The sequence below is a fragment of the Strix uralensis genome, chromosome 8, assembly GCF_047716275.1.
Source record: "Strix uralensis isolate ZFMK-TIS-50842 chromosome 8, bStrUra1, whole genome shotgun sequence".
Lineage (NCBI taxonomy): Eukaryota > Metazoa > Chordata > Aves > Strigiformes > Strigidae > Strix > Strix uralensis.
Window position 1 is genome coordinate 7055981 of NC_133979.1, and position 25090 is coordinate 7081070.

The following is a 25090-nucleotide window of genomic DNA, read 5'->3' on the forward strand; positions in this document are numbered from 1 at the left end:
GTATAAGCAGATCTATTGAAGCATGAGCTCCAAGAACAGTGGTTCTATAGGCATCAGCTCACTTGTGATCAGCATGGAACAAGGCGTAAGATACTCAGGAGATTTAAGTTTCAGTTGTATCTTAAAAGGCAATAAAATGTTCTTTATTCTCACCTTTATTTATCTAAGTAAGACTCTAGAGAAATACTAGCATTCCTGAAGTGTCCACTGCTATATGCTGATACTGTGTCTTTATTTGAAAGGAAAGAAAAAGACCCATTAAAATTCTTTTAAGTAACTTGCTGTCATATGCTTCAAAAAATGAATAATCAAAACACAAAGAGTAAAAAAGGGGTTTTTGTCTCCAAAGCAGGAAGGGAAGTATTTTTCAAACCTAAGAATGCACAACAGAGCCTGGCCATGAGCCTATTGGCATCTGTGTCTTGATCCAAATGAACTTTAAGATGTCTGTTCTCCCAGAGGACATGTACTGTTTTAAAAAAAAAACAAAAACAAAAAAACAAGAAAACATGACTGCTTTTAATCTACCTGAAATATGGGATACAGACACAGTGTATTTTGTACTTGTTTTATACTATCCATGTTCCTTTTAGCCTGCTGCAGCATTATTAGTATATTTCTGTTCCTGTATCACAATATATAACTAACATTTCCCAGAAAACCCACCCAGGGCCATATAAAGCCATCTGCTTTTAAGTTAGCAATGAATTCTTCTTACAGATACAGGGTACAGAACAGCTCACACTGTCACTCCAAGAAATTATGCTGCTGTTTATTTAAGTAATGAAGGAATTTGTTCTAAACAGTTGGGTTTTTTTCCAGCATTTGTTCTCCACATGTGGTTTACTTCCTCAAGTGTTGATTTTTCATAGTTAAGAGACTTTTTCCTGCCTTTTATCCACCAGGCTAATTGCATTCTTATTCTTTTCTATTTAATGAGAGCTGACACGCAGCTTAGTGCTCTGTAAAACAGGAAGCAATGTATTTCCTGTTCCAAAGAGGTAATAGTTTAAAGTGACCTCAGATGAATTGGACATATGGGAAATGGACAAATACAGCCTTGTGATTAGTTGAAATTTTTTCTATTGTGACATGGAAGATGTAGTCAAGTCCCTTTGTCCCATCCTCCTGCATCCTGAAATGATCTATTACCCAAAAGAATAGCTCCTTAACCCAGCTGCTACAAACCATGCTCAGCTGTTCACAAGCTCCTCACCTGAGCAAACTAATCTCTCTCTGCTGCTTACCAAAGTGATCCCAGATTACCTTGTACTAGGAGGACTCACTTTACACAAATAAAGCCACGATGAGCCACCTGCCAGAATCTCCCTTCCCCTTCTAACACTTGCAGTTATGAACACCTGTACTAGGCACTTCATGTCACACACCCCCATGAAGTTATTCAATATACAACAACATACAGTTGCAGTAACTGCCTTCCCCCAGGCTGTCTCATCTGCCCATGGGTATGCCCTCATTTATCCAGAAAGAGCTCTTGCAAATATCCCAAATACAGAATTTTGTAACAGATTCCTAGTTGTTATCTCGATAAACAGAGGAACTGAGATTCCTTGAAGTAGCACATTTTCTAAGGAGCCACATTCTGACCTTCAGCTTTTCTTCTAATGACTCTAATTGTAAGAAAAGCAGCAATCACTTTTGAAAACACATATGGTATAAAGTAAGTGTAATGTACTGTATTATACCCATTTCTGACTAGGCAAAGCAGCAGGACTGAAACACAAAATTCAAGTAAAAGTTTAAAAATCTGTGCTCCAAACCCAAAGCACTCAAATTCCTGCAAGCCAGATTTGCTGAGTCAGGCATCGCTCTGCTCACTGGCTCCAACTCTGACAAATCTATTTGCTTCTATTGTAGCAATGAAACATGGTTCACTTTTTTATTACGAAAATTCACATCCGAAAGAATTACATGCATTTTACAAAAGAAAGTAAAGATTCACCAGCCAATCTGACAGCATCTCTGGCTGTCAAACTTAACACATTTATCACAGCTGGTAGAAAAAAAACCCAGTAGCTGCAAAGGGTATTGACCAGAGTCTATGAAGGAAGAACAACCTTCCCAAGCATTTTAATGTCTAAAGCTGAAATTTTCTCTCATATGAACTCTCAGTCTGAGAACACTAAACCCTCTGCCTAGAGGATTAGAATTTATTTTTTTTTCTTTACACAAGACCTTTGAAACACAAAATTTAAACTTTGCTATGTTCAGTGACCAGCCACCTCTTGGTATCTCTAGCTACCTTTTCTAATTCTGCCCCCAAAGAATCAAGTTAACATAACAGAATTGCAGTTAACACGTAAACTTCTTAAGAAAGGCTGACCTAAAGTTACAGAGGATTTTAGCTGGAGAAGAGGTGCTTAATGCTGCTTGGTCAAGAGACCATTATGGAGCAAGAAAGAAAACTTGTAAAGAGATTTTTAAAGTGGTACCAACTTAGGTAATTATTTGAGTTATGCAAAAAATAAGTAACAGAACTTAATGTCAAAACCTGCTCTGTGTCACGAGCTTTGCCTACTTCCTCATCATGATGAACAGGGCAAATTATTTTTGTCCACTGGGGAATTTATTTATTCAAAGTCATGAGATTCTAAGACTGCAGAATGTAAGTGGAGGATCTGGGATTTTTAGAAAAGACCTCCCCCACACCTCACTCCCAGAAAAAGGAAAATCAGGAAAAGTATTATATTTTAAAAATACTCAGCAAGTTATGACACAAAGAAGGTGCTGAAAGTGAAGAAGTAACATAGCACAGATGCCTAAATAAGACATTAACTGTAGATGGGATAAACATACAACTTTGTCCTTTACTCCATCTTCTTAAATACTGCAGAAGGAGAAACACAAAATTGACTAGTTTCCTTTCTTCCAGAGAAAGCAGGCTGTGCTAACCTCTGCACGACTCCCTCTAGCAACAATCAAACTAAGTGAACTAAACATCTACATTTAAACTGGGATTTTTCTGTTATAATGACATCATATCTGCAAGTGCCCAAACCTGAAAGTCCTGGGCCCATACAAACCTAGAGATTTCTCTGAAGGCCAGGGTCTCCCGCTTGGATATTCTTTCTTTTGGTAGTGAACAAACTCCAGAGTTATTTTTGCACTTTTTTTTTTTTTTTTTTTAGTATTCCTGTGCAACCTTTCCCCCCCCTTAAAAAAAAAAACTATCTCAATCTACAGGTGAGCAGATCTTACTTAAATTTTAATCGCTGTGGACTACTATGATCTATGTTAGCATGTTTACACTTCAAAATTCATTTGCTTCTTTAAACAAACAGTGGCCAAAAATATGTTGTGTCTGTGCTCAAAATTCTTGGAAGGTATGTTCTTAGCTTGCATAACAAACATCTACTCTAAGCTCTTTTGGTAATATCAGTGATTAAAAAGGAGGACAAAGCTTGCTAATGGAAGGGTGTATATGCAACTCTGTACAGAGCAATAAATTGTTTTCAGTACAGAATTACTGCTGCAATCCTATAATTCCCCTTTACTTTAACCCAGGAGCCAAATGGCAAGAATTTAGGAAAAAGCAGTGGATAAATTAGCAAATGTTATTTTGTAGAGAGCTAACATTGCTTTCATTTGAGAGACATGACTCCTGCCTCTACAATCCTTTGGCTAAGTCAATAAGTACACAAGAGGAAACCAGATTCAGATGACCAGATAGTATTTTAAGAAGTTTACAGTGGAGCAAGGCCGTATCTGTCCTATGTAACACCAAACTAATGCCTTGGAAAAGAAGATGAACAGTAGGGTGATAAAAGTTGATTCATCCAGATATTAAAGCCCAGGGCTGAGTAGAAGAGCTGCAGGCAGGTCTGAACACTGAGTGCCTGGACAGTAAAACAGGCAGTTGAAATTTCAGTATAAATAAGAGTGATGCATATGGAACAATAATTTAAAAAAAAGTTTCAGCTTCACAGTGCAGAAATAAGCACCGAGTTAATATGAAAGAAATGAGCTCCCCATTTTAGGAGATCCAAGAGAACATCAGCTCAACACTAGCAGTGGTCAGAAAAACAACTGGGGAAAGAAAAATAAAAGCAGAAAATGCTCTTGTATCTTGAAAGCTTTTTAACAGGACAATTGGAAGGCAGCATACAAGGAGGATACACGGAAGACCAAAACATTACGAGGGTCTATCCATGTGACATAGTTAAACAGAATGTCCTCTTCTTTAAGCTGTGAAGCCTGAAGGTATCAGGGCAAGACTATAAACACCAGGAGTGCCTTGAAGCTATTCACCATTTCTTCCAGCAAAAAACAAACAACAAAAAACCCTCCAAACAACCAAAGTTAGAGGTATAAAACTGCAATGTATAAGATAATAAGGAATAGATTTAATTCCATATGACGTGTAGGTAAGCTACTGAAATTCTTGACCCAGGCTAAAAAAGCTGTCAAGGATTCAAAAATGGACTGGACAAACTCATGAAAGACTATCCACCAGGAACCTCAGATACAGACATACCACTTCTAGCTCAAATTTGTGAGCTGGAAAAAAAAAAAAAAAATTAAGATCACTGGTAGCTAGGAAAGTATTCTGGATAAACATATGTTGGGGCCATCTTAATATTCCTTCCAAGGTATCAACGGTCAAAAAACATAGTGGGCTAGATTGATTTTTGGTCTGAGTACAGTCATTCTTAGTGCTCAGCAATCTGTTAAACATTCACAGTAGAAAAGCAGAATGATTGGCCTGAATTAGCTCATTTTTATTAGGGTTTTAGTTAAACCAGGGAAGTGAAAGTTTATGCACACGTTCCTCAGTCATGGCCCACATATGTGAGGATGTGAGGTGCATACACTGGACTGAGATATAGTTTATAGAGTATCTACTGACAATGCCTGAGGAGGAAAAAATGGATGACTGCAGGCACCCTTCATGACAGCCTGCATAAAACAGTCAATTCAGTGCATTAACATGAAATCCACGTTTATAAATCTGAGGAAGAAACACACAGAAGAACAGGAAAAGTATATTTAATTTTCTATTAAACTTCCAACCAGAATACATTTTCCCAAAACAGAAGTTGAGGCTTTTTACATTACTGATAGGAATTTCATAATGATCAACACCAGATTTTCTCAAGAGAAAACAGGTAAAATGTTGGTGATACTCCTTCGATGGTCTCCTGGCAAACCTAATCTTTTTTCAAGGTGAAGTATTACCAAATCCTGTGAATGTCAAAGCAATGTTCTAGTTCCTACTTACTTCTGCGTATTTTTTTAATTGCAAAGTAGTAATAAGAAAAGTATTTTATAGCAAATTCCCAAAGCCTGTTCTAAAAAAATGTTAGAGATCCCCTTTATAAGGCCATTTTAATTCAAGCAGCGGCAAATTTGTTAGAATGGAAATCTGAAAGCATTTGTATGACCTGCTATCATGACTTTAAAAAAAATGCAACTCATTTACTTGATATGTCAAACTATTTATAACCTCCCTCGCTCTCTTCCCAACTAACCTGAACAACCGTAAGCAGCCTCATTCGACTCTTAAGTTTTATAAAGTTTTTCTTATTGATTAAAACAAAAATTGTCACAAATACCCACCATATACCATTCGTAAGAGTTAGTGCCTCAAGCTTAGCCTAAAAATCTGAGCCATAGAGAAACTGATGGAATTTATTAAGAGAATTAATTTAGGTGAGAGAGCTCCAATCAAACCCAGCCTGCACCACATTACTGATAATGCCTAGTTTCATTCTACTTTTTTGTCAAGACTACAAAATACTGTTTACTCTAGTAAGCTCAAAGTTTAGCTTTGCCTGGCTGAAGTTGTAGATTCTGAAGTTTCATTGCCATGCCCATGTTCCCAGAAATCTTCAATTTGCCTTGAAAGAATGCCTAAAAAGAAGAGACAGACCATATGAAATGCAATACAACATACTACCTCAAATGCACCCCTCCCAAAAGTTATGGGCTGTTACGTATGTGTAGGTCCTAGCCTACAGACACCTCACATTCATCAACAAATGTATCTTCTGAATAGTAAACTGAGGAAGTTGTATGCTAATTATATTTGTGGTACCTAAAGAGAATAAACTTGGTATTGCTTGTTTCTTGGACTACCATAACGATGGATCCGTATACAAAGCAGGGCAGAATACCCAATGTTTTGGTGATGACAGTTCATAGAATAAAAGTTCACTATTTCACTTGAAGACAATAAAGCAGCAGTGCACACTAGATGCCACAACTGATTTCTTACTCAAATCCTCCCCAGCCATTACTGATTGTTACTGATTAGATTTTTAAAATTGAATTAATCTGTGAAGCAGACATGCTAAAGATTTGGGCTTTTTCCTCCAGACCTCGTAAAAACATGAACTGCATGCACTAAAATATCCAAATTGTAGATATAAAATTGCAATTGCTTCTGAATTTCCTACAGGTACATTACAACATTTCTATAATGTGTTTCACCTTCAAACTTCTAGACACACTTTAGTTTGTGAAAATTCTTATTTACTCCACGATTACCAGGCCAAAAACTTAAAAGAATGTTACCTAAAGCATTTCAAATTTAGAAGTACAGAACAGCAACTTAAACATCTGGTTTACTCGTACCCTATGGCTGCTTTTAAGACACTGAGGAATAAAAAAAACAAATAATCATAGGCATTCAGTGAATGCTCACCTCAATTTCTATTTTTTGGCATCAAGATTACTCCTTAGACTAATGCCAGCTATGAGTGTAAAGCCCTCCAAACAGAGGGCCAACATTTCTCCCTTAAGTCAAACACTAGTTTCCCTCTCTTCCCTGCAAACAAAGCACTATTATATCCCCCCCTTCTGGATTACCTACAGGATGTCTAAGATAATATGTATCTGTTCAGAAGAGTAGATATTGTCTTTCCTGATTAATCTTACTTTAGCCAATTTGTTCAGAGAAAGTCAAGAATTGTCATTTTTCATATCAGCCATGGCAGTTTTGGAGGAGGCAATTTACTTAAATTATTTCAACTTAAACACACTCAAAACAAGTCTGTTCTTTTATCATCTCATCTTTGCTATACTTACTGTCTGAGGATTCATTTTGCCAGTCATGAGAGCTAACAGATCAGCGTCAGCCATTGTAATTGTACAATCCGCCTTCTTATCTGTAAGACAGAGTTGACTATGAAGATTCAAACCGAGAGATGAAACAGTAACAGAAGCTGCAACTCCATGAATAACCTGTTGATACTACAAGTTAGCAAAACAGTGTGAAGTGCATACAAATAACAGTTATTATGAAAATATCAACAAGAGATTACCCAACAGCCAACAGGCATCTGTGCTACCTTGTAGCACAGACCATCCCAACACTGAAGATGGACCTCTCTGAAAGGTGCTAAGCAAATTCATTCTTTGAAAAGAAATAATAATCTACTTGTTATCAGACAGAATGTTAATTGCAAGCACTGACAATGGTCTTAAGTTTTATCAAGCCTAAATTTACTAGTATTACGATCAACTCAGAATAAATATGTTGTCCCCTGTAGCACTCTCTGAAGATACTCATCACTGATATTTCAGGCATTTCCTGCCCTCTCCTTCAATGGGAACATGTGCATTCTAAAAGCACTCATTTGAATTAATTCAAATCCAAAATTTTCAGGATCTTCTTATCAGAAATCAGCTGAAAAATTACTTTACTAAGTTCTGACAGAAATATGTCTATACCAAAGGGCAAAAAATGCACACATCTCCTACACTCATCTGATTATTAAACTTAGCTTGTTGACAAAATGTTGTCCGTACAACAGAAAACAATGCTTTTCTTTTAGTAATAACTTAGATGAATGAATTCCAAATCAAATCCCATGTCATGTTTTTAATTAAAAGCTTTACGATACAAGTTCATGGATATATGAGATTCTGAGGACAGACTGCTGTCTTTGGCTTTTTATTTGCATTACCAGGATGCATGAGTTCACATATAAGACAAGACATTTTCACGGCAAGGGTACAAATCCTTTGTTTCCAATGCTTTTAAGGGATTCACCACCACCACCCAGCCTGTGTCTTATTTGTCTGCCTTTTTTAAAATGGAACTTGAAGTTTATGTCAGCTGGTACAGTACTGAAATAAGTCAAGTTTTATTGCTTAAGTATCTGCATAGGAGAAGTAACTTGACAAGACAGACCAGCTTATGACCTACCAGTGTCTCCAACAAAGCAACCGAAGAAACAGCTACAAATTACATTTCTGGCCCAAATTTTAAAAGGTGAGAACAATAAAACCCTTGAGGTTTAATTTTTTATTTTTGTTTTTTTAAAAGCTCTGATTCCTGTGAAAGTCATATGACAGGTCTGTCTGAAGTCTCTAAGAAAACGTGCAATTATTTAGACAGAATTCAGAGTAGAAGACGTTTAATTCTTGGTCCAAAACATCATGGATTAAAAATGTCAGTAATAAGAAAAGTTTAAAACTAAGGTAGCTCTACACCACTTTTGCTCAAGGTCACTATAGCTTAAACAAAATATGAATTTATATTATTTTCATTAGTTTTATGTATTTCCTGCAATGACATAATAAAATAGCACTGACCTGAATTAACTGCCACAGAGCCTTTACCATTTTTCACATCTACTATCCAAGTTGCTTCTTTCCCATCAGGACCATCTTTTACTTTGAAGGCAAAGACTCCACCAATTTTCTTGACATACTGCTCTCCTTCCTGTAATGACCATGTAATAATGTGCAAGTTATTCATTTACTTCAAAATAATTTTAAAGTAGTTTGAATTAAACAGAAAGTAATTTAAAAACCTTTACCCTTTCTACCAACACAGAAATATTTATTTCCCTCTATTAGGCATAATTTAAACAACTATTAAAAAACCAAAACAAAACAACAAAAAACCCACAAACACAGACTATGACTATCTATATTAAAAGCTATCAACTAAGAAAAATGACCACTGTCCTAACAGTCTTGTCTTGATGCAAGTCTGACAAAATGTGATTTCTTCTAACCACACTTATAAAGTGAGCAACAAACACCAAAACACAAAGTTTCTTGTGTTAATTAGCAAGCTCCTCACATACAACCTAAACTTGCTTTTAGTGAAATACCCTTAAACAGGTAGGAACTGTCTGAAGAAAAAGTGATTTAAAACCATGGGACAGCGTAGAAAGATTTCTGACACAGCGAAATTCAAAGCTGTAACATTTGTTTCAATGAGCAGTACTGAGGAAGTGATTGATGCTACTATATTCCCATCAGGTTTCATACATGTTCTGTTATAAATTAAAATCCTGTTTTAAGTAAAATAAGTAGTCAGATACCTCTTGGAGCTTCTTTTCAATCTCTTTGAAGACCAAATGTGCCTTAAATCCATCAACAGCTGCGCTGAGAGGCACAGCCGCAATACGGCCAGTGCTGCAATGAAAAACCCATTCATTTACATACCTTTAATCACATTTTCAGCATCTTCACATGATTATGAATAGACCTAACACCAGTGAGAACAGCCACACTGAAACACTTTAGCAGTATCTCCAAGGCCAGGTTGGACAGGGCTTTGAGCAACCTGGTCTAGTGGAAGGTGTCCCTGCCCATGGCAGGGGGCTCGGAACTAGATGACCTTTAAGATCCTTTCCAACGCAAACCATTCTGTGATTCTATGAGTATAGAGCAACTATATGATATCAAAGTGAAGATTACTCTCTGATAGGCTTGATAGCTTGAATTACAATCACTTCAAGTATCCAGATGTTTTTGCATGTACAGACAGGACACTAATTTTATAATGAAAATATATTATTAAACTTGTTAAGATAAATCAGCAAACACTATTGTGTGAAGAGAGCGCCGCACATTCACCATCTCAGAGAAATCTTTTTTTTTTTTTTGGCAAAACAAATCCCCTTTTCCCTCCCAATTCATATGGGTCTCTTAACTGCCACAAGAGCTATTAAGCATTATTCCTGATGCATGCTTAATGATGAATGCAGCATGAAACCTAATTCTTCATTTCTGCAGAGGCACCCAGAGCTGAAGTAAGTATAGAGATGTCTAAAGAAATGGCAATTCAAGCAGCAGGAAAATCAAGTTTACAATTATTACCATCTCTTGGCAGCAGAGTTTAAAACTGTGGTCAGGTTTGACATGGTTAAAGTGACAGAATCACTTAAGCAATATTGCTAGAACTTATTTGTATGATGCTAAGTAGATGTATGCTAGGGTAGCAACAGTAGGGTCTGTCTCATCTGAAGAAGACACATCAATTTTACTAATAAACCAAAGCTGTACTAACAAGATGTAAAATGGTAAAGTGTCAAAAAAAAGCAGAACTGTTTCAAAGACTAATCCAAAATGGATCAAGTCCTGCTGTCATTTACCTTGATGTATACATTCTTGGCAGCTATTACTAAAGCCACTAATTACAGGCTAGATCTGAATCCAATGATTAAGTCTACGTCCATTGCTGTAGAAAAAATGGTATGAAGTATCTTCATGAACATGAAATGCCACCACCTTTCCCTTAATTACACAATACACAACATCATTCAATTACATAAGCGGTGTCTGAACAGATTAGCCGCACTGTTTTGTTCCAAAGTCTGATACACATTAGTGCAACTCCTTGTGTCCCGTATCTCCTGCACTCAAAGCCTTTGGGAGAACCAAAGGTTTTTAAGCTTCTCTAATGTAAGATGAAACTAGTATTGCTAAGATTTCTCTGGTTTGAGTTGTACTTAAGAAAGAATTTTTAAAATTCTTAATACCAATGTAGGTGAAGTGAGCTGTAGTAAATTAGACTTCTAGCAGTACCTCAAGGCAAAGAGTATACAAATAGCAACAGATTCCCTGTTTCATAAAAGTACAGTATTTTTAAAGACAAAGCTCAAAACAATGGAAAATAGTGTACTTCCTGTAACAATCTTCCTCTCAGGTTTAAAACAGTGTACCAAAACCCACTGCTAAGTTTTCTGAGCATGTTTGAAGAGAATCCATGGGGAGACATCTTTTTTCCTGTATCAAAGCTATTTTCTCATATGGTCTAACTGCTTACAGATTACAGTAGTCATAAGATTATCACTTCTGACACTGTACTACAAAAAGCTACTGCTGCAGCCCTTCAAAATTCAATTGCTTCTCTCCTTACCTCTTCCACTGATTATACTGTCACCTTTCTGCTTTAAAACCAAAACCATAAAACCCAGAAAGAGTGGCTCAATCTTTCTAAGCAAGGTTGAAAGTGAAAATGGAAAGGGAACAGCACATTAAAAAAGTGTCTCCTGAAATTGTTATATTTACAGATTTTAAGTATTTCCTCTCAATTCCTGTCCATCCTAGCATAGAACTATAGCAGACTGCAAGACAGCTTCATAGCAGGGTTCTCCTCTCACTCTGATGGATGCTACAATTCCAAGTGCAAATTCTTTAGCCAGGACTGGACAAGTAACATGCCTGAATTCTAGCAGGTACTTAAAATACCACATGTAACACATACAGATGACAGCAATTCTTCATAAAACCCAACTATTAACAATTCTAGCAGTGAAAGCACTGGGTATCCCTATTCCCGGGGATGTCTTACTTTTTTTGGCAAGTCCCCAGTTTCAATTAATTCATTTTGATGTGGCCTATTTTGTTCTTGGAAGTGTTTTTTTGTTTTGCTCGCTTTTTTTTCTCCAAGCATTAAACTTCTCCTTACAGAAAATCATGACAGCCATTTTTATGGGCCAGTCTGCTCTTTTCAATAACTTGTAACTCACAGTGCACAGTGTTTATCAGGAATAAGACACTGTGTGAATTATAATCTCTGCATGCACCTGCAGTGCTGTAGGTACACAACAGTTCTAACTGCTGAGCAAGTTCCAGTTTACAGTGGGATTTCTTCCTTGCACAGAGGCAAACAATTCTAAAAGAAGTAAATTTTGAAACACAAAGATACAGGAGCACAGTGAACACAAAGTGAGCTTAGTTTACACCACTACTGAACCCCCAATGAAAGTTTCCAATGTCAGTATAACCAAGACCTGTTCACAAATGCTGAACACGCATTTTCATTCAGCAGTGCATTTTCTTGCGCTGTGCTCTATACCATCTGAAAAGTGACCATTTTGTAAGGCCTCTCAGTACACACAGTGCTTTTTTTCTCCCCAATCAGTCAGCTACACGCAGAGGGCTGACCCTTAACTGCCCCACTTCTCTCCCAGGGCATTAGGCCACGGAATCGGAGCCTCCCGTCTCGCCTGAGCGCCGCGGGCGGCCACAGCGCCGCGGGGCTCTCACCTGGCAGCTTCGGGGAAGCCCATGGCGTAGAGGGTGACCACCACGGCGCCACCGAGGCCCAAGTTATGCTGCAGCGCGACCTTTGCCCCCGGGACCTGCCTGCTCCCGGCCAGGCCGCGCAGCTGCCAGCAGAGTTCGGTGCACTGCGCCAGGCCTGAAAAATCGAGCACAGAGCGTGGCTGGTTAAACGAAGCAAGGAACCTACTACAGGTATGTTCCATAAACTCCCTTCCCTGGTAAGCTGTTACGTGAATACGTGCAATAGGATTTGAGAAAGCTAATTCCTGACAGCTCAGATACGGAGGAATATATATTTTTTGGGAGGCCCAAAATGAAGGCAAATCCCTTTTGTTATAGCCCTGATTTTCAGATTACCCTTGGCCTCCCTGTACTATTCCATTGGCTATTTCTGCAATTACGATCCAGTTCCACCACACACACATTTCTTCTCCCCTCCATCATCCACAGACCTCCATCCCTTCCTCTCCCTTCCTCTGGACAACTGTGTAGGCCTTTGGGCAAGACAGAGGATAAATCTGCATTTTATGCACCAAATTTCGCACATTGCCAACTGAAATATAACAAAGAGGATGAGTAAAAAGTTTTATAATTCCAGTCATAGATGAGAATTAACAGGTTTCATTTACATCCTCAGCCTCAAGGAGAGAATGTGTACCATGGTAGAACCTGCCCTGGAATCGTCTGGCAATTTAAGATGACTTACATGACCTCTGATTAGCATACAGCTAGCCTCAAGACTGTTATATAGTGAAATTAAGCTGACAGTCTGTAGATATGTAATTTTCTGCATTTTAATGACTCTTCCCCCCATCCCATGGCAGTAGGGAGAGGCATTGCCAGTAATTGCCTCTACATTTATCACTGGGTAAATGACAAAAATCTACCACAAACCTAGCAATGTAATACTCTCATCCTGTTACAGATACCCACAGTCTCATTTACCTGGAACATTTTTCTTCCAAAGCTTCCCAATACCTCAATACCTCCCCCCCTACACTAACTGCAGATTATCTAGCTGTTACTGCTGTTTACATGAAGGTTTGTTGTTTTACAAGTTTCCTCTTTCTCCAGTTTTCTGACAACTTGTCCTTTCCAAACAAGGAAGGTGAATTATCTTCACAAATCCAAACACATGTTATCCAAGAGTCATCTCATTTAGAAGCAAACGTAGCAGTTTAAAGAGAACAAAAAGCAAAACAGAAAAAAAGGAGAAAAATCTATGTTGCTGGGAAATGGTGACTGAGCTTCTGTTATAAACATCAGATAAATATCTTGACATCCAAGGTTTAACAGAAATAGCTTTTATCACAGCTAATAAGGGTGTAGGCTATTCAGATGCAGTAAAAGTCTCCAAAATCTGAGTTTTAAAGAACAACAACATATGAAAATAGTTATTCAAACTACATTCAGCAGAAGTTGTACTATTGAGCAATTATTTAGAAAAAAAAGTTAAGCTGTTTTGCAGGTTGCTTTAATAACAACAGAAAAAAAGCACCACAGAATTAAGTAAGATGAAATTCACACACCAACTCTTTTGGTTTGAGCAATCCTACATGGTCAACCTCCCTAATGCCTGCATTAGCTGAAGATGAGGATCAACTCCAGAGCTTCCTTCTAGTTGTATGAAGCCCTCATGTTTCATACAGACAAATACAAGTGGGAAGCATCTGCCTGCTCAAGAGCTCTATCTCATATCTAACTGGCATGACTAAATGAAATGGTTTTGCATACCTGTAGCACCAAGAGGATGTCCCTTTGAAATCAAGCCACCACTAGGATTAATAACCCATTTTCCTCCATAAGTATTGTCTCCTCTGTCAATCAGGTCACATGCTTTTCCTACAAAACAGTATTTATAAGAGAAAAATGTTCTTTTTTTTGTTTTTAAGTGATTTTTCACTTCTGCTGTCACTTACCACAGATGCTGCATGTCAGTCAAAACCTAGGAAATACTACACCACAGATTTTACAAAGAGCACACTGAGATTAGCCAAGCTACATTAATGAGACTTGCTTATATCACTGGAGAAAGTGTAATGTGGCAAAGTAGTATGAGGGCTAGTGTTTGATACAAAAGTTTTAAATTTGCAGTCAAACTGTTTTGTTGATATACAGTATTATGATATAATCAATATAATGAAGCTGTTCATTATTTTATTAAAGAAACTGCAGTAACAACTATGTTTTTTGTAAAAGAGGGGTTAGCTGTAATTTGTGACCCTCAGGAGATGGAGGTCCTGGTGAACACCAAGTTGGACATGAGCCCTTTCCACAAAGAAGGCTAATGGTACCCTGGGCTGCATTAAGATAGTCAATAAAACCACTCATAGGACTAATGCTTAGAATTGCTTAGCTTTCCAGATCATTGGTTCCCATCCCTTCAGCAGACAGTTCTCCCTTTTAACCCGTCTCTTACTCCTTTATTCTTGTACCAGCTTCTTCAGCCTACATTATTAACGTTGAAGTCTAAAAAAAACCTGCCATATTTCCTGTATTTATAACTTCTGCCATTAAGTTATAAATAGGCCAGGTTAGTCTTGCACATCCAAATCCACAATGTGGTTTAGCCATTTCACTAATCTCTATGTCTAATTAGTCTACCGTTTCAAGATAAGTTTCACAATTAAGGTCAGATTGACTGAAAGGTGGTGAGACTTGCACTATTAAATTACCATACACAAGACTTATTGGTCAGATAGACAAGTACCATCAGGATTCTTCTGTATCTTCAATTAAAGGAATGAAGCTAAAAAGCTTAATGTCAATGTTTACCATTTTTACAGCACATACCATAAAAACACAGCAAAGACAGTAAAAAGCAAGCATTCAACGGCAAATATAGAAAGTCTTACTGAAGTTGTATGAACTTCTGTTTCAGTGAGAAAGCTTAGACTTAATACACCATCTAGTGATAGAGTATGATATTTTCTCAGTGATATTAGTTAAAAACAAATTAGAGAAAGATTAGATCAGATGATTATTTATTCAAAGCAAGAATACATTTAGAGTTAAAATATATCAAATACTGAAGTAGCAGTTCAATGTATTATTTATTTGAAATCAAACAAAACCCTCTTCAGTAGAAGCTTTTAATGGTTTGACTTGCATACATAGAACTGAACTCCACTGCCATTTAACCTGTTGTAAATCCACTCACTTCGATGAAATTAAACTAATCTGGACAGACTGTGCATTGTTATACAGTTGACTTTAGAGGCACCTTCACAACTTGCCAACAACTCTGTATTTTCAAGTGCAAATATGTTTCAAGATTTTAAAAAAAGTTGTATCAAAGATAAGTAACTTGGTAAGGCCCTCTAGGGAAAATTCTTGTCCGATTTTTTTCTTCTTAAAAGGAAATACAAAGAAGGAGGGAAATCTTGGGGTAGGTAAGTATATAGCCCTGAAAAAGGGGCATAATACTGAGAAAGATCACAAGAGTCCTTAATTTCCTTGCTCTGCTTGCTTAAAAGAGCCATCCCTGCCCAAGCTAGCCATATCATTTCAGATAGCTGTCCAACACTTGAACCTTCCTTGTATAGTTCTTCACAGTAACACGCTCATTTGTTAAACTAATTCTAGAGTTTGCAGGTCTTCCTATGTTCCTACAGTGGTAACATGCTTTTCCCTCTTATGAGGTTAGCTAATAAGACCTTCGAATATAAAAATCTGTCCAGTAGACAATTCAAAGTTTTAATTACATGAACAGATAAATATTTTTAATGCTTTCCATTTTAACAAAGCAATGATCTCCATTGATGCTATTACCTTCTGGACAGAGTCCCAGAGCTTCATAGGTAATTAATTCATTAACTGAGAAACAGTCATGAAGTTCAATCACATCGACATCTGTAGGTTTTAGGCCTGTTTCTTGAAAACATTTTTCTGCAGCTTTTTTAGTCATATCATAGCCAATCTGCAACAAGAAGAAAACATAGCTAGCTATTTCATTTCGACACTTAATTTTAAACATGCTTCTATATATCCTGTAAATGAAAGTAACCTGTAGGAGGTGGCCTTCTAATTTATTTTAATGTATCATATATCACAGAGTTTAATATTCATACAGTATGAATTGTATAGAGAGAAATAATACATTCTAAGTGTCACTGTTGGCATGTGGAAACTTTTTGTGGGAAATTCTCTAGTTTCTCAACCTTGCTCACAAGCCAAATTGCTCCTCTGCATGACTCAGAACAGCAGCCTTGAAACAAATTCTCAAACCATTTTGCTACCTTTTTCTATCAGCCTTCTGACTAGAATTGCATTTGAAACCCAAACAGAACATGACTGCAGTAGAAAGTATTGGGTATTCTAAAGGTTTGACTTACATCCAATTATTTTAGTCAATATGCAGTGGGATCGAAATTTTGCAGTGGGATCGAAATTTTGCAGTGGGATCGAAATTTTGCAGTTCGGGTCTTTTCCTTCATCCTACTTAAGCAAGTAACGATGACTATACCAAACAGGTTATTTCAGCTTCAGTATTACACAGAAATAAGTAAAACTGTTTTAAGTTTCATTACTCTTATAAACAGAAAAATGAAAGAAATGGTTTTCTTGCTGTTCAAATTGTTTTAAAAGTAGCCTTTAAATAATTTGTTAAAAACTAGGTTTCTGATAGTCTGTTTATAAATTTCTTACTGTTGTTCCACAACCATACTCTCTGCTTACTCCACCTGCCCAAATGAAATTACTTTTACATTCACCACAAAGTATAATTTGTTTGCTTACTGACACGGAAATGTCTACAGTATCATTAGGACTTTCAGGTATTAAAAAAACCCCTTTGAGGAGTATCAGGGATTACAAAACCGTAAACTTACCAACTTTATACAACTGTTTCCTTCAAACGTGCTTGGATAATCAGTAACCATCACCTGTGCTAGAATTTCCACAGCTTTTGGCTGCAACTTCAGCCTTTTCACAAACTCCTCACTAGCCAAAACTGCAGCTGCAGCACCATTTGATGTTGGACTGATTGAAAGAAAAATAATGATGTCATCATTCTAAATTAGTAATGCCAATCTTCCATAGAACTATCTTTTAATACAAACCAAGAAACAAAAAGGACAAACAGTGGCTGATGCCACTGAAACTATAAATTCCACCAGTGTTTGCTGGACACTTTCAGTAATATTTATAAGAGACATTTGAAAAGCATGACATCAAAATAGAAACGCATCATTACGGTTTTTCAATTTGGTGAAATACAGAATGACCTGAAAGCCCCAAAGTACAAAACATATTTCAGCTTGCTGTATTATACTGTGAACAAGTATCTAGATAGCATTTAGGCAAGACAGAGATTCTACATTTGCTTTATTTATAAGAAGTTTTACTTAAAATAATCCATAAATTTTAATTTACACACAAACAGACTTTTATTTAAATAGATGTCCTAACATATTTGTCTTAAAAATCAAGATTTATTTCACAATGCTAAGTCCTCTCCTTACCAACACTGTAAGACAGTCAAGTAATCAAAAATTTTGCGAGAATGCAGGACTTCATTTAATGTGTACTTCTGTTGGAACTGGGAATACCTAAGAAAAACATATAGATGCCATCTTAGTTTTAGCACAGCCCTTAGCAGTAGATATACTACTATCATACTATTAGGCAGCTATAAAGCTGTTTTTACAAAGTATAAGACACTGGATATAGAATTTACACTGGGTATAATTCTCATTCCATAATAAAGAATATACACTGCAAAGTACTTCTAAAAATAATACTCCATTTTGCATGAATTTTTTAACAGCAACGTATGTTCAGTATAGAGTACATTATACTCACGGGTTTTCAGTTGAATGGTTATGATTCTTCAGTGCAATTTTTGCAAAGTATTCTGGATTTGTCCCTGGCAGGGGAAGAGAAAGCTGTGTTGAACTACTCTATTTCCCAAACAGTGCTAACATAGCATTTTAAATACTGTGTCATAAAAATTTTACCTTTACAAGCATCTTTACAAGAGACTCATTGTTATCAAGGTTTTCCATAGAACTCAATTTAGGTCTAAAAATTAGATAAAGACTACTAAACATGGCTGAGTTTTAGCTAACAGAATATCCTATTTGGATATTTAACATTTACTAACATAAAAATACAGAAAATAAGTGCATTTTATTTGAGGTATTATTACATTACTGAAACCTGAATGCCCATTTTCCTATCGGTGCAGAACAGCTGCAGTGAAATACTAGAATCTAAGTTTAAAATTCTTCCATATACTAGTCTAAAACTAAGTGCAAATAAAAGATGCTCACCAGGCCAGCCTGTTACCTTGGAGCCAATTCCCTTCTCTGGTGAGGGGGTAAGAAATGGCAGTGGCAGCAGCCTAGCTATACATTGAATCAAATACCCGAAAGCTTTTGTCAAACAATTCAGTCCCAGGCCTATCTACTCATCCTAAGACACAACGAAAAAATGCAGGGAGTTATACAACCCAGACCTTACAGACGCACAAGCCATACCATTAGCATGATTACCAGACACTCTGTATCACAGCCTTAATTTTGTCTTCTGATAGTTTTGTTTGGCTATGCATCACCAGCTTTTCTGTAGCTAACTCTTTACCCAAATGTATTCCCATATGTGTTAGCTATAGATGTTGCAGTTGTAGTACTTGGGTAAAAGAAAGGATACTGAATGCTAGAGTTTTAAAAAACCAATATCTTAATATATATTTTTTTAAATCATTTCATTAAAAGAGGACAATGAAAAAATGTATTTTAACATACCATGTATCGCCATATATTCTTTGCCAGCATTTACAAACAACTGAGGTGCTACTGGAGCACTTGCTAAGCCATATTTATCTGTCATAATTTTCAAATGTTTGTCAATGGGACTAGCTCTGTCTGCAAACTAAAAAGAAGAGAAACAGTTATAAAGTCAGTCATAATTTCCTTTTCTTTACAACATCGCCACAAAAGTGGCATGGATTTCAAGCAAAATAGACGTTTTTCTGATATTTTAACAATTCCACTGGACAGTATGTTGCACTTTAGTGACATGTTTTGAAGCATTCATAATTTCCCAAGTATAAGAAAGAGTAAATAAACAGAAAATGCCTAACATTATAATCACTGCACTGATTCAGGGCAGGGACCACTCCTATGTGACTTCTATCAGAGTTACTGTTTTCAGCAGAGGACTTCAGGTATTTTTCACCTCAGCTTAATATCCTATAGTTAATATAGTTCCAAGCTATAAAATTAATACTGTACTAGTATTTTCAATGAAGCTTAAATAAACATCATAAAGCATGTTAAAGATAACTCTTAGTCATTTCAAACAGTTGTTAAATTTAACATTTCTCACCCAAACCTCTGAAGACATTTTCAAATTTGGCAGTTCTGTAGTTAAGTGACATATAGGCTCTAATATTGCTTGCCATAAGGCAAAATACAAACAACCCCCACACACTTCTTCAGTAAAAACAAAGAGACAAGAAAAAAGGTTTACAGAAGTTGCTAGTTTTTAGGAAAGTGTGTTAATTGGTCAACTGAGTAAGCATCAAGCCAAAAGCCAGAAAAGACCCAGATTCTTTCTGTGATTTGCTGTGTCATTTTGAGGAAGACACTTCAATTGCTCAGTATTCTATCTGGTACTTTCATTATTCCCTATTAACCCTGCCTTTAACATATTCTTGGCAAAATACTAAAAGCATGACATACTATGTAAAATTAATTCTAAAACATTCCATACAAAATTGGTATATCATAGCTGCAATCAGAATCATAAAAGTCATTAAAAGTTTCTGTGGATCAAAATAATGGTTTATTTCGTAATCATATAGAGCAACATCTTAAAGCAACTGGTATTTATAAGAATTTGTCTCAAAAGAATGAGGTGTATGTCACCTGTGACTACAATAAAATGTATAAAGTGTTTCAGACACTTACAGCTGAACCAAGAGACCCTTTTGCCATCCTCTCAAAGCCAAGTGCCAGAACACAGTCTGCCAAACCTTAAAATAAAATTTGTGGCTATTTAAAACACAATGTAATTATAAATGACATTCTGTACTAACAACTATTCAATTACAAGAACTATACATAAACATCTACCAGCTGCTCTTCCTCCTTCATTTTTGAAAGAGTCAAACTGGGGTGGGAATGGTATCAATACAGACATATTGATACTGAAGAATGAGAGATCACTACAGGTTTATTTTTAAACTGCTTTGACAGCAATTATCTTAGATGACCAAGCACGTATGTCTCTACTACAAATACCAAAATAATATAGAATGTTAGAATTTTCATTTCAGAAACATCAGCATTTAAGTGCAAGAAGGTATCAAAGTCCACAAAGGAACTGCAGAAACAGAAGGAAACACTCATCTGTCAGTTGAAAGCATAGCCTGTCACAAGGTGTTGCTCTCTTCTCCCTCCTTCCAAAGATGTTCTAGTCAAACACTTGTGTTAACTTCAAGTTAAAAAAAGAAAAAAAAAAGCTAAGCTTTTTAGCAGATTCTTTTCTCCTTTTCATGGTGCAGAGTCTAGTGTCTTGCAGTACTATAATGCGACTTGCTCTGCACTGCTCCAAACAATTCTTCCAGAAAAAAACTTTACTAGCTTACTACGTTCGTACAGCTTATGCCACAGGATAGGACATTTATATCTATATACACCATCTTACTGCATCACAGACATAGTCTCTTACGTGCACACATAATGCTCTAGTTCATAGTGATAGTCTTACTCTTTTAAGTGCTTGGTCTTATGCTTGTATATACAACGGACCAACCTTTTCAGCTGAGGCAGAAAACACGATTTTGCCTATGAGGATAGGACATTTGCAACTCAAAGTACTCACACATTCACTAGTTCTGTTCTTCATTCAAGTTACATTTGTAAAAATAGAGAATATGCATTACCCAGCCCCAGAGCAAAACAACTCACCTCCTTCTACTAGCTGTTTGGCCATGAACAAAGCAGTCGATCCAGTAGCACAGTTATTGTTAACATTAATGATAGGAATGCCAGTTAAACCCAAACTGTGATAGACAGCCCGCTGTCCACTGGCTGAGTCACCTTTATACAGAGACACAGCATTAGAATAAGGTACACACACAAACTTCACCAGCAAAAAGAAATCCCACCATGTCTGTGCAATGCTACCACTTAAACTGTAAACTTCAACTTCTGAAATCTCATCTTGAGTATGTCTCTCAAATACCCACAGTACAAGAACCTTAGAAACAAGAAAATAATCAGATTTTAAAAATAGAAGTTTGTCCTGCTTCTGTGACAACAGGCTGTGAATCAACGGAAGGAAACTGAACTGGACAGAAACATCTTACGAGGTGCAGCTTGGAAGCCGCTTACAGGTATCACAACTGTACTGGACAGGCTGGAACTCCAGTGTGAACTTGAGTTGAGGGGACTGTGATCTGTGGGTGAGTCCACGCAGGAGCCCATCTGCAGCCATGGATAAGTCCACAGCAGAGCAGGTGTATCTCGAAGGATCTGTGCAGTGGTTATGTCTGTGCCACAGCAGGTATATCTCTGAAGGCACTCTGGCCCATAGGTGAGGCCACGCTGGAACAGATGCACCTCAAAGTGACTGTGGGTACGTCTGTGCTGCAGCAGGTATGCCCCTGAACAGACTGTGGCTCACAGATAAGGCTCTGCTTGGAGCAGGTACACCCCTAAGGGACCGCAGCCTGCGGGTAAGTCCAACCTGGAGCTGAGGCAAGGGGAGGAGTTCACTGCAACATTAAACCCGATGGTCTGGCCCAAAGGGACCAGGGGTGGAGATTGTAATGGAAATATCTTTACATTGCTGTAACCCAGGATTTAAGTTGCATGTTATGGGAATTACTATATCAGGAACCACCTGAATCAGTGGAGGACAAGCCTTACAGGAAGCAGAGCTAATGCAGCAGTGACTTGACCTGAGGTGGCTTTGGTGCCTAATACCTCCACACAACACACCACCTCCCCTGTCCTGAGTGAGCACTGTAATAGATGGAGCCCAGAATCAAGGACTAAATGAACTCAATGGACATTTTGCGGGCATTTTACAGGGGCAGTCCACAGACTAAGGGAATGATATCCGTCTATTATATCAAAGGATAGGAAGGGGGTGGGGGTTAATGAGGATGTATTGGATAGTGTGGGACCTGAGCATAACATAAACGGTATGGAATAATGGGTGAAGAATGTGCTGGCTTTAGCTGTGATAGAGTTAATTTTCTTCATGGTAGCTAGTATGGGGCTGTGATTTGGGTTTGTGCTGAAAACAGTGTGAATAACTCGGGCATGTTTTTGTTACTGCTGAGCAGTGCTTACACAGAGTCAAGGCCTCTTCTGCTTCTCCCACCACCCCACCAGTGAGTAGGCTGGGGGTGCACAAGGAGTTGGGAGGGGACACAGCCAGGACAGCCGACCCCAACTGACCCAAGGGATATTCCATACATATGACATCCTGCTTGGCATATAAAACTGGGGGAAGAAGGAGGAAGGGGGGGACTGTTGGAGTGATGGCATTTGTCTTCCCAAGTAACCGTTATGCCCTGCTTTTCTGGGGGTGGCTGAGCACCTGCCTGCTGATGGGAAGCAGTGAAATGAATTCCTTGTTTTGCTTTGCTTGCATGTACAGCTTTTGCTTTACCTATTCAACTGTCTTCATCTCAACCCATGAGTTTTCTCACTTCTACTCTCCCAATTCCCTCCCCCATCCCACCAGGGGGGAGTGAGCAAGCAGCTATGTGGGGCTTAGTGCACACACAGCATCACGCAAAGAATAAAAGAATTTTCAGGTCTATCGCCATAAATTTATAACACATAAGTTTTGCACCACTTCAATAAATATACCACCTGATCTTGCTGAAAGAGCTACTTGTATGAAACAGATTTGCAAGGTAATTTTATGGAACTGTAAACTCCACAAGTAAACAGACATAGATCTGTGATCACTAAAAATAGTAATTTTTAAGAAGTTTGAGATATTTAATCATGTCAGTTTGTAGAACTATCATAACCTGAAATTGATGGGATCCCCCATATTTTATCCACATAGATGTGGATAAACTTTATCCATACATATGTCTGCAAATGTCACATCCCAATCAAATGACATTACTTACCATAAACATAACCCACGCATGCCTGCTCCACCATTGAATATGGAATCCCAGCATCAGCTAAAGCCGCCTGGCCTAAAAAAAAAGTTCAAAAGTTGGAAAAGTTTAAAAGGTAAAAAGAAGCAGCTCTCAACCATAACAAGCAAATCTAGACTAGTATGTACAATTCATGCATTCACAAACAAGAAAGTGCTGTAAAAATTCTTTATTATATGATGTGAATGGTTAATATAGTCTTGCAACTTAATTCTCATAAGGACAATTTTGCAGTACTTTGAGTTCTGAACAAGTTCCTTTATCTGAAAGTTTCATGCAGTCCATTCTGTGTTCATGCACAAAGGTTGTTTGTCTCAATGGCAGTATGTCTGAATAATTTAGGTAGGTACGGAATTATTTTAAGTGACCAATTCAATTTTAAGCTATCCTTCTGACTTCAGTACTGGAAGGCAGTGAGTTGAACAGGTCAGTTATGGATTTTGTGAAAGTGTTCTTTTTTATCAGTTTTAGATTTACTTTTTATATGTATCTATTTACTGAACAGTAGCTGTTCCTTCATATGTATAATAAAAGGATTAACTGTAAGACTTAAAGTGTCACAATCAATTTAAATGCTTGCTTTATTATTAAATTACCTGCCTCCGCAGCCATGTCAGGGTAATCAGGGCTGTTCTCACCAGGCTTTGTGAACTGACAAGAAGAAAAAAAAAAACCCAAGAACAAATCACAGTAAGATTTAATACATCTTTTGCTCAAAATGGTATGTTTAAAAGCTTTATATTTAATTTAGAAACAGGTTTGTGAATAATCCATTTTAAATAATGCAATTTAATTTAATTGACCCAAAAGTCAATCAGAGTGAACTCTGGGCTGGCAACCATAATCACAGAATCATCTAGGCTGGAAAAGACCCTGAAGATCTTCTAGTCCAACCATTAACCTCACACTGACAGTTCTCAACCCCACCATATCCCTCAGCGCTGGGTCAACCGACGGACCAGCTACAGAAACGCACCTGGAGAGGATCTGTAGGGCCCCTGCTCCGCTGCTGCCAGCCTGCCCGGAGCCCGGCGGGAGACGAGCCCTTGACCCCAGGTTGCGGTAACACCGGGGCACACTCTGGCCGTTCTCAGTCTGTTCTATCAACCTTCTCACCGGAGCTTCAAAATGTTTAATTTGGCCGGCAGATCCGCCCTCCCTGACATACCAACCACAGCTGAACTTTGCGCGGAGCCGCTCCCGCCCAGGCCTGACCCGCCGTCATTTTGTGAGGGGCCTTATCCCACCTGGGCAGGAGGCGCACGGCCCCCACAGCGCCGCCGGCCCCCGCGACCCTCCCTCAGCCGCCGGCAGGGGGGACGCCCGAAGGCGGGGGGGTGGCGGGCCACGGAACACCCCTCAGGAGCGCCGCCGAGACAACAACCGCTCGTGCCCACCCACCCGGGCGCCAAGTTTTGCTCTGCCCTCCCGCACGGCCTCAGCGCGCAGGCTGGCGGCGCGGACAGCCCCGTACCTTGGTCATACCAACGCCCACCACGAACACCCGGCGCCGCATGATGGTGGCAGGCGAGCGCGCACCCCTTCCTCCTGCTGCTGCTGCTGCTCCTGCTCCTGCTCCGGCCCAGGCACCGCTGAGCCCACGGGCAGCGGCACGCCACAGCTGAGCGAAGGGGCGGGACGGGAGGCGGTGGCTGTCTCTTGCCTCTCGTCCCACACCCC

General features: G+C 38.3%; 1 protein-coding gene across 1 annotated transcript; it reads right to left on the reverse strand.

Moving 5' to 3' along the window:
- Nucleotides 1-4991: 4991 nt before the first annotated feature.
- SCP2 (sterol carrier protein 2) lies at nt 4992-25068 on the reverse strand. Its single transcript, XM_074876032.1, has 16 exons — nt 24885-25068; nt 24007-24061; nt 23378-23449; nt 21189-21320; nt 20187-20251; nt 19020-19146; nt 18076-18139; nt 17736-17822; nt 17103-17253; nt 16045-16192; nt 14008-14115; nt 12256-12409; nt 9300-9393; nt 8560-8689; nt 7048-7127; nt 4992-5871 (listed from the first exon to the last, which is right to left on the reverse strand). Exons 1-16 carry the CDS (start codon nt 24924-24926, stop codon nt 5776-5778), a joined length of 1605 nt encoding a protein of 534 aa, XP_074732133.1. The 5' UTR covers nt 24927-25068; the 3' UTR covers nt 4992-5775.
- Nucleotides 25069-25090: the final 22 nt, after the last annotated feature.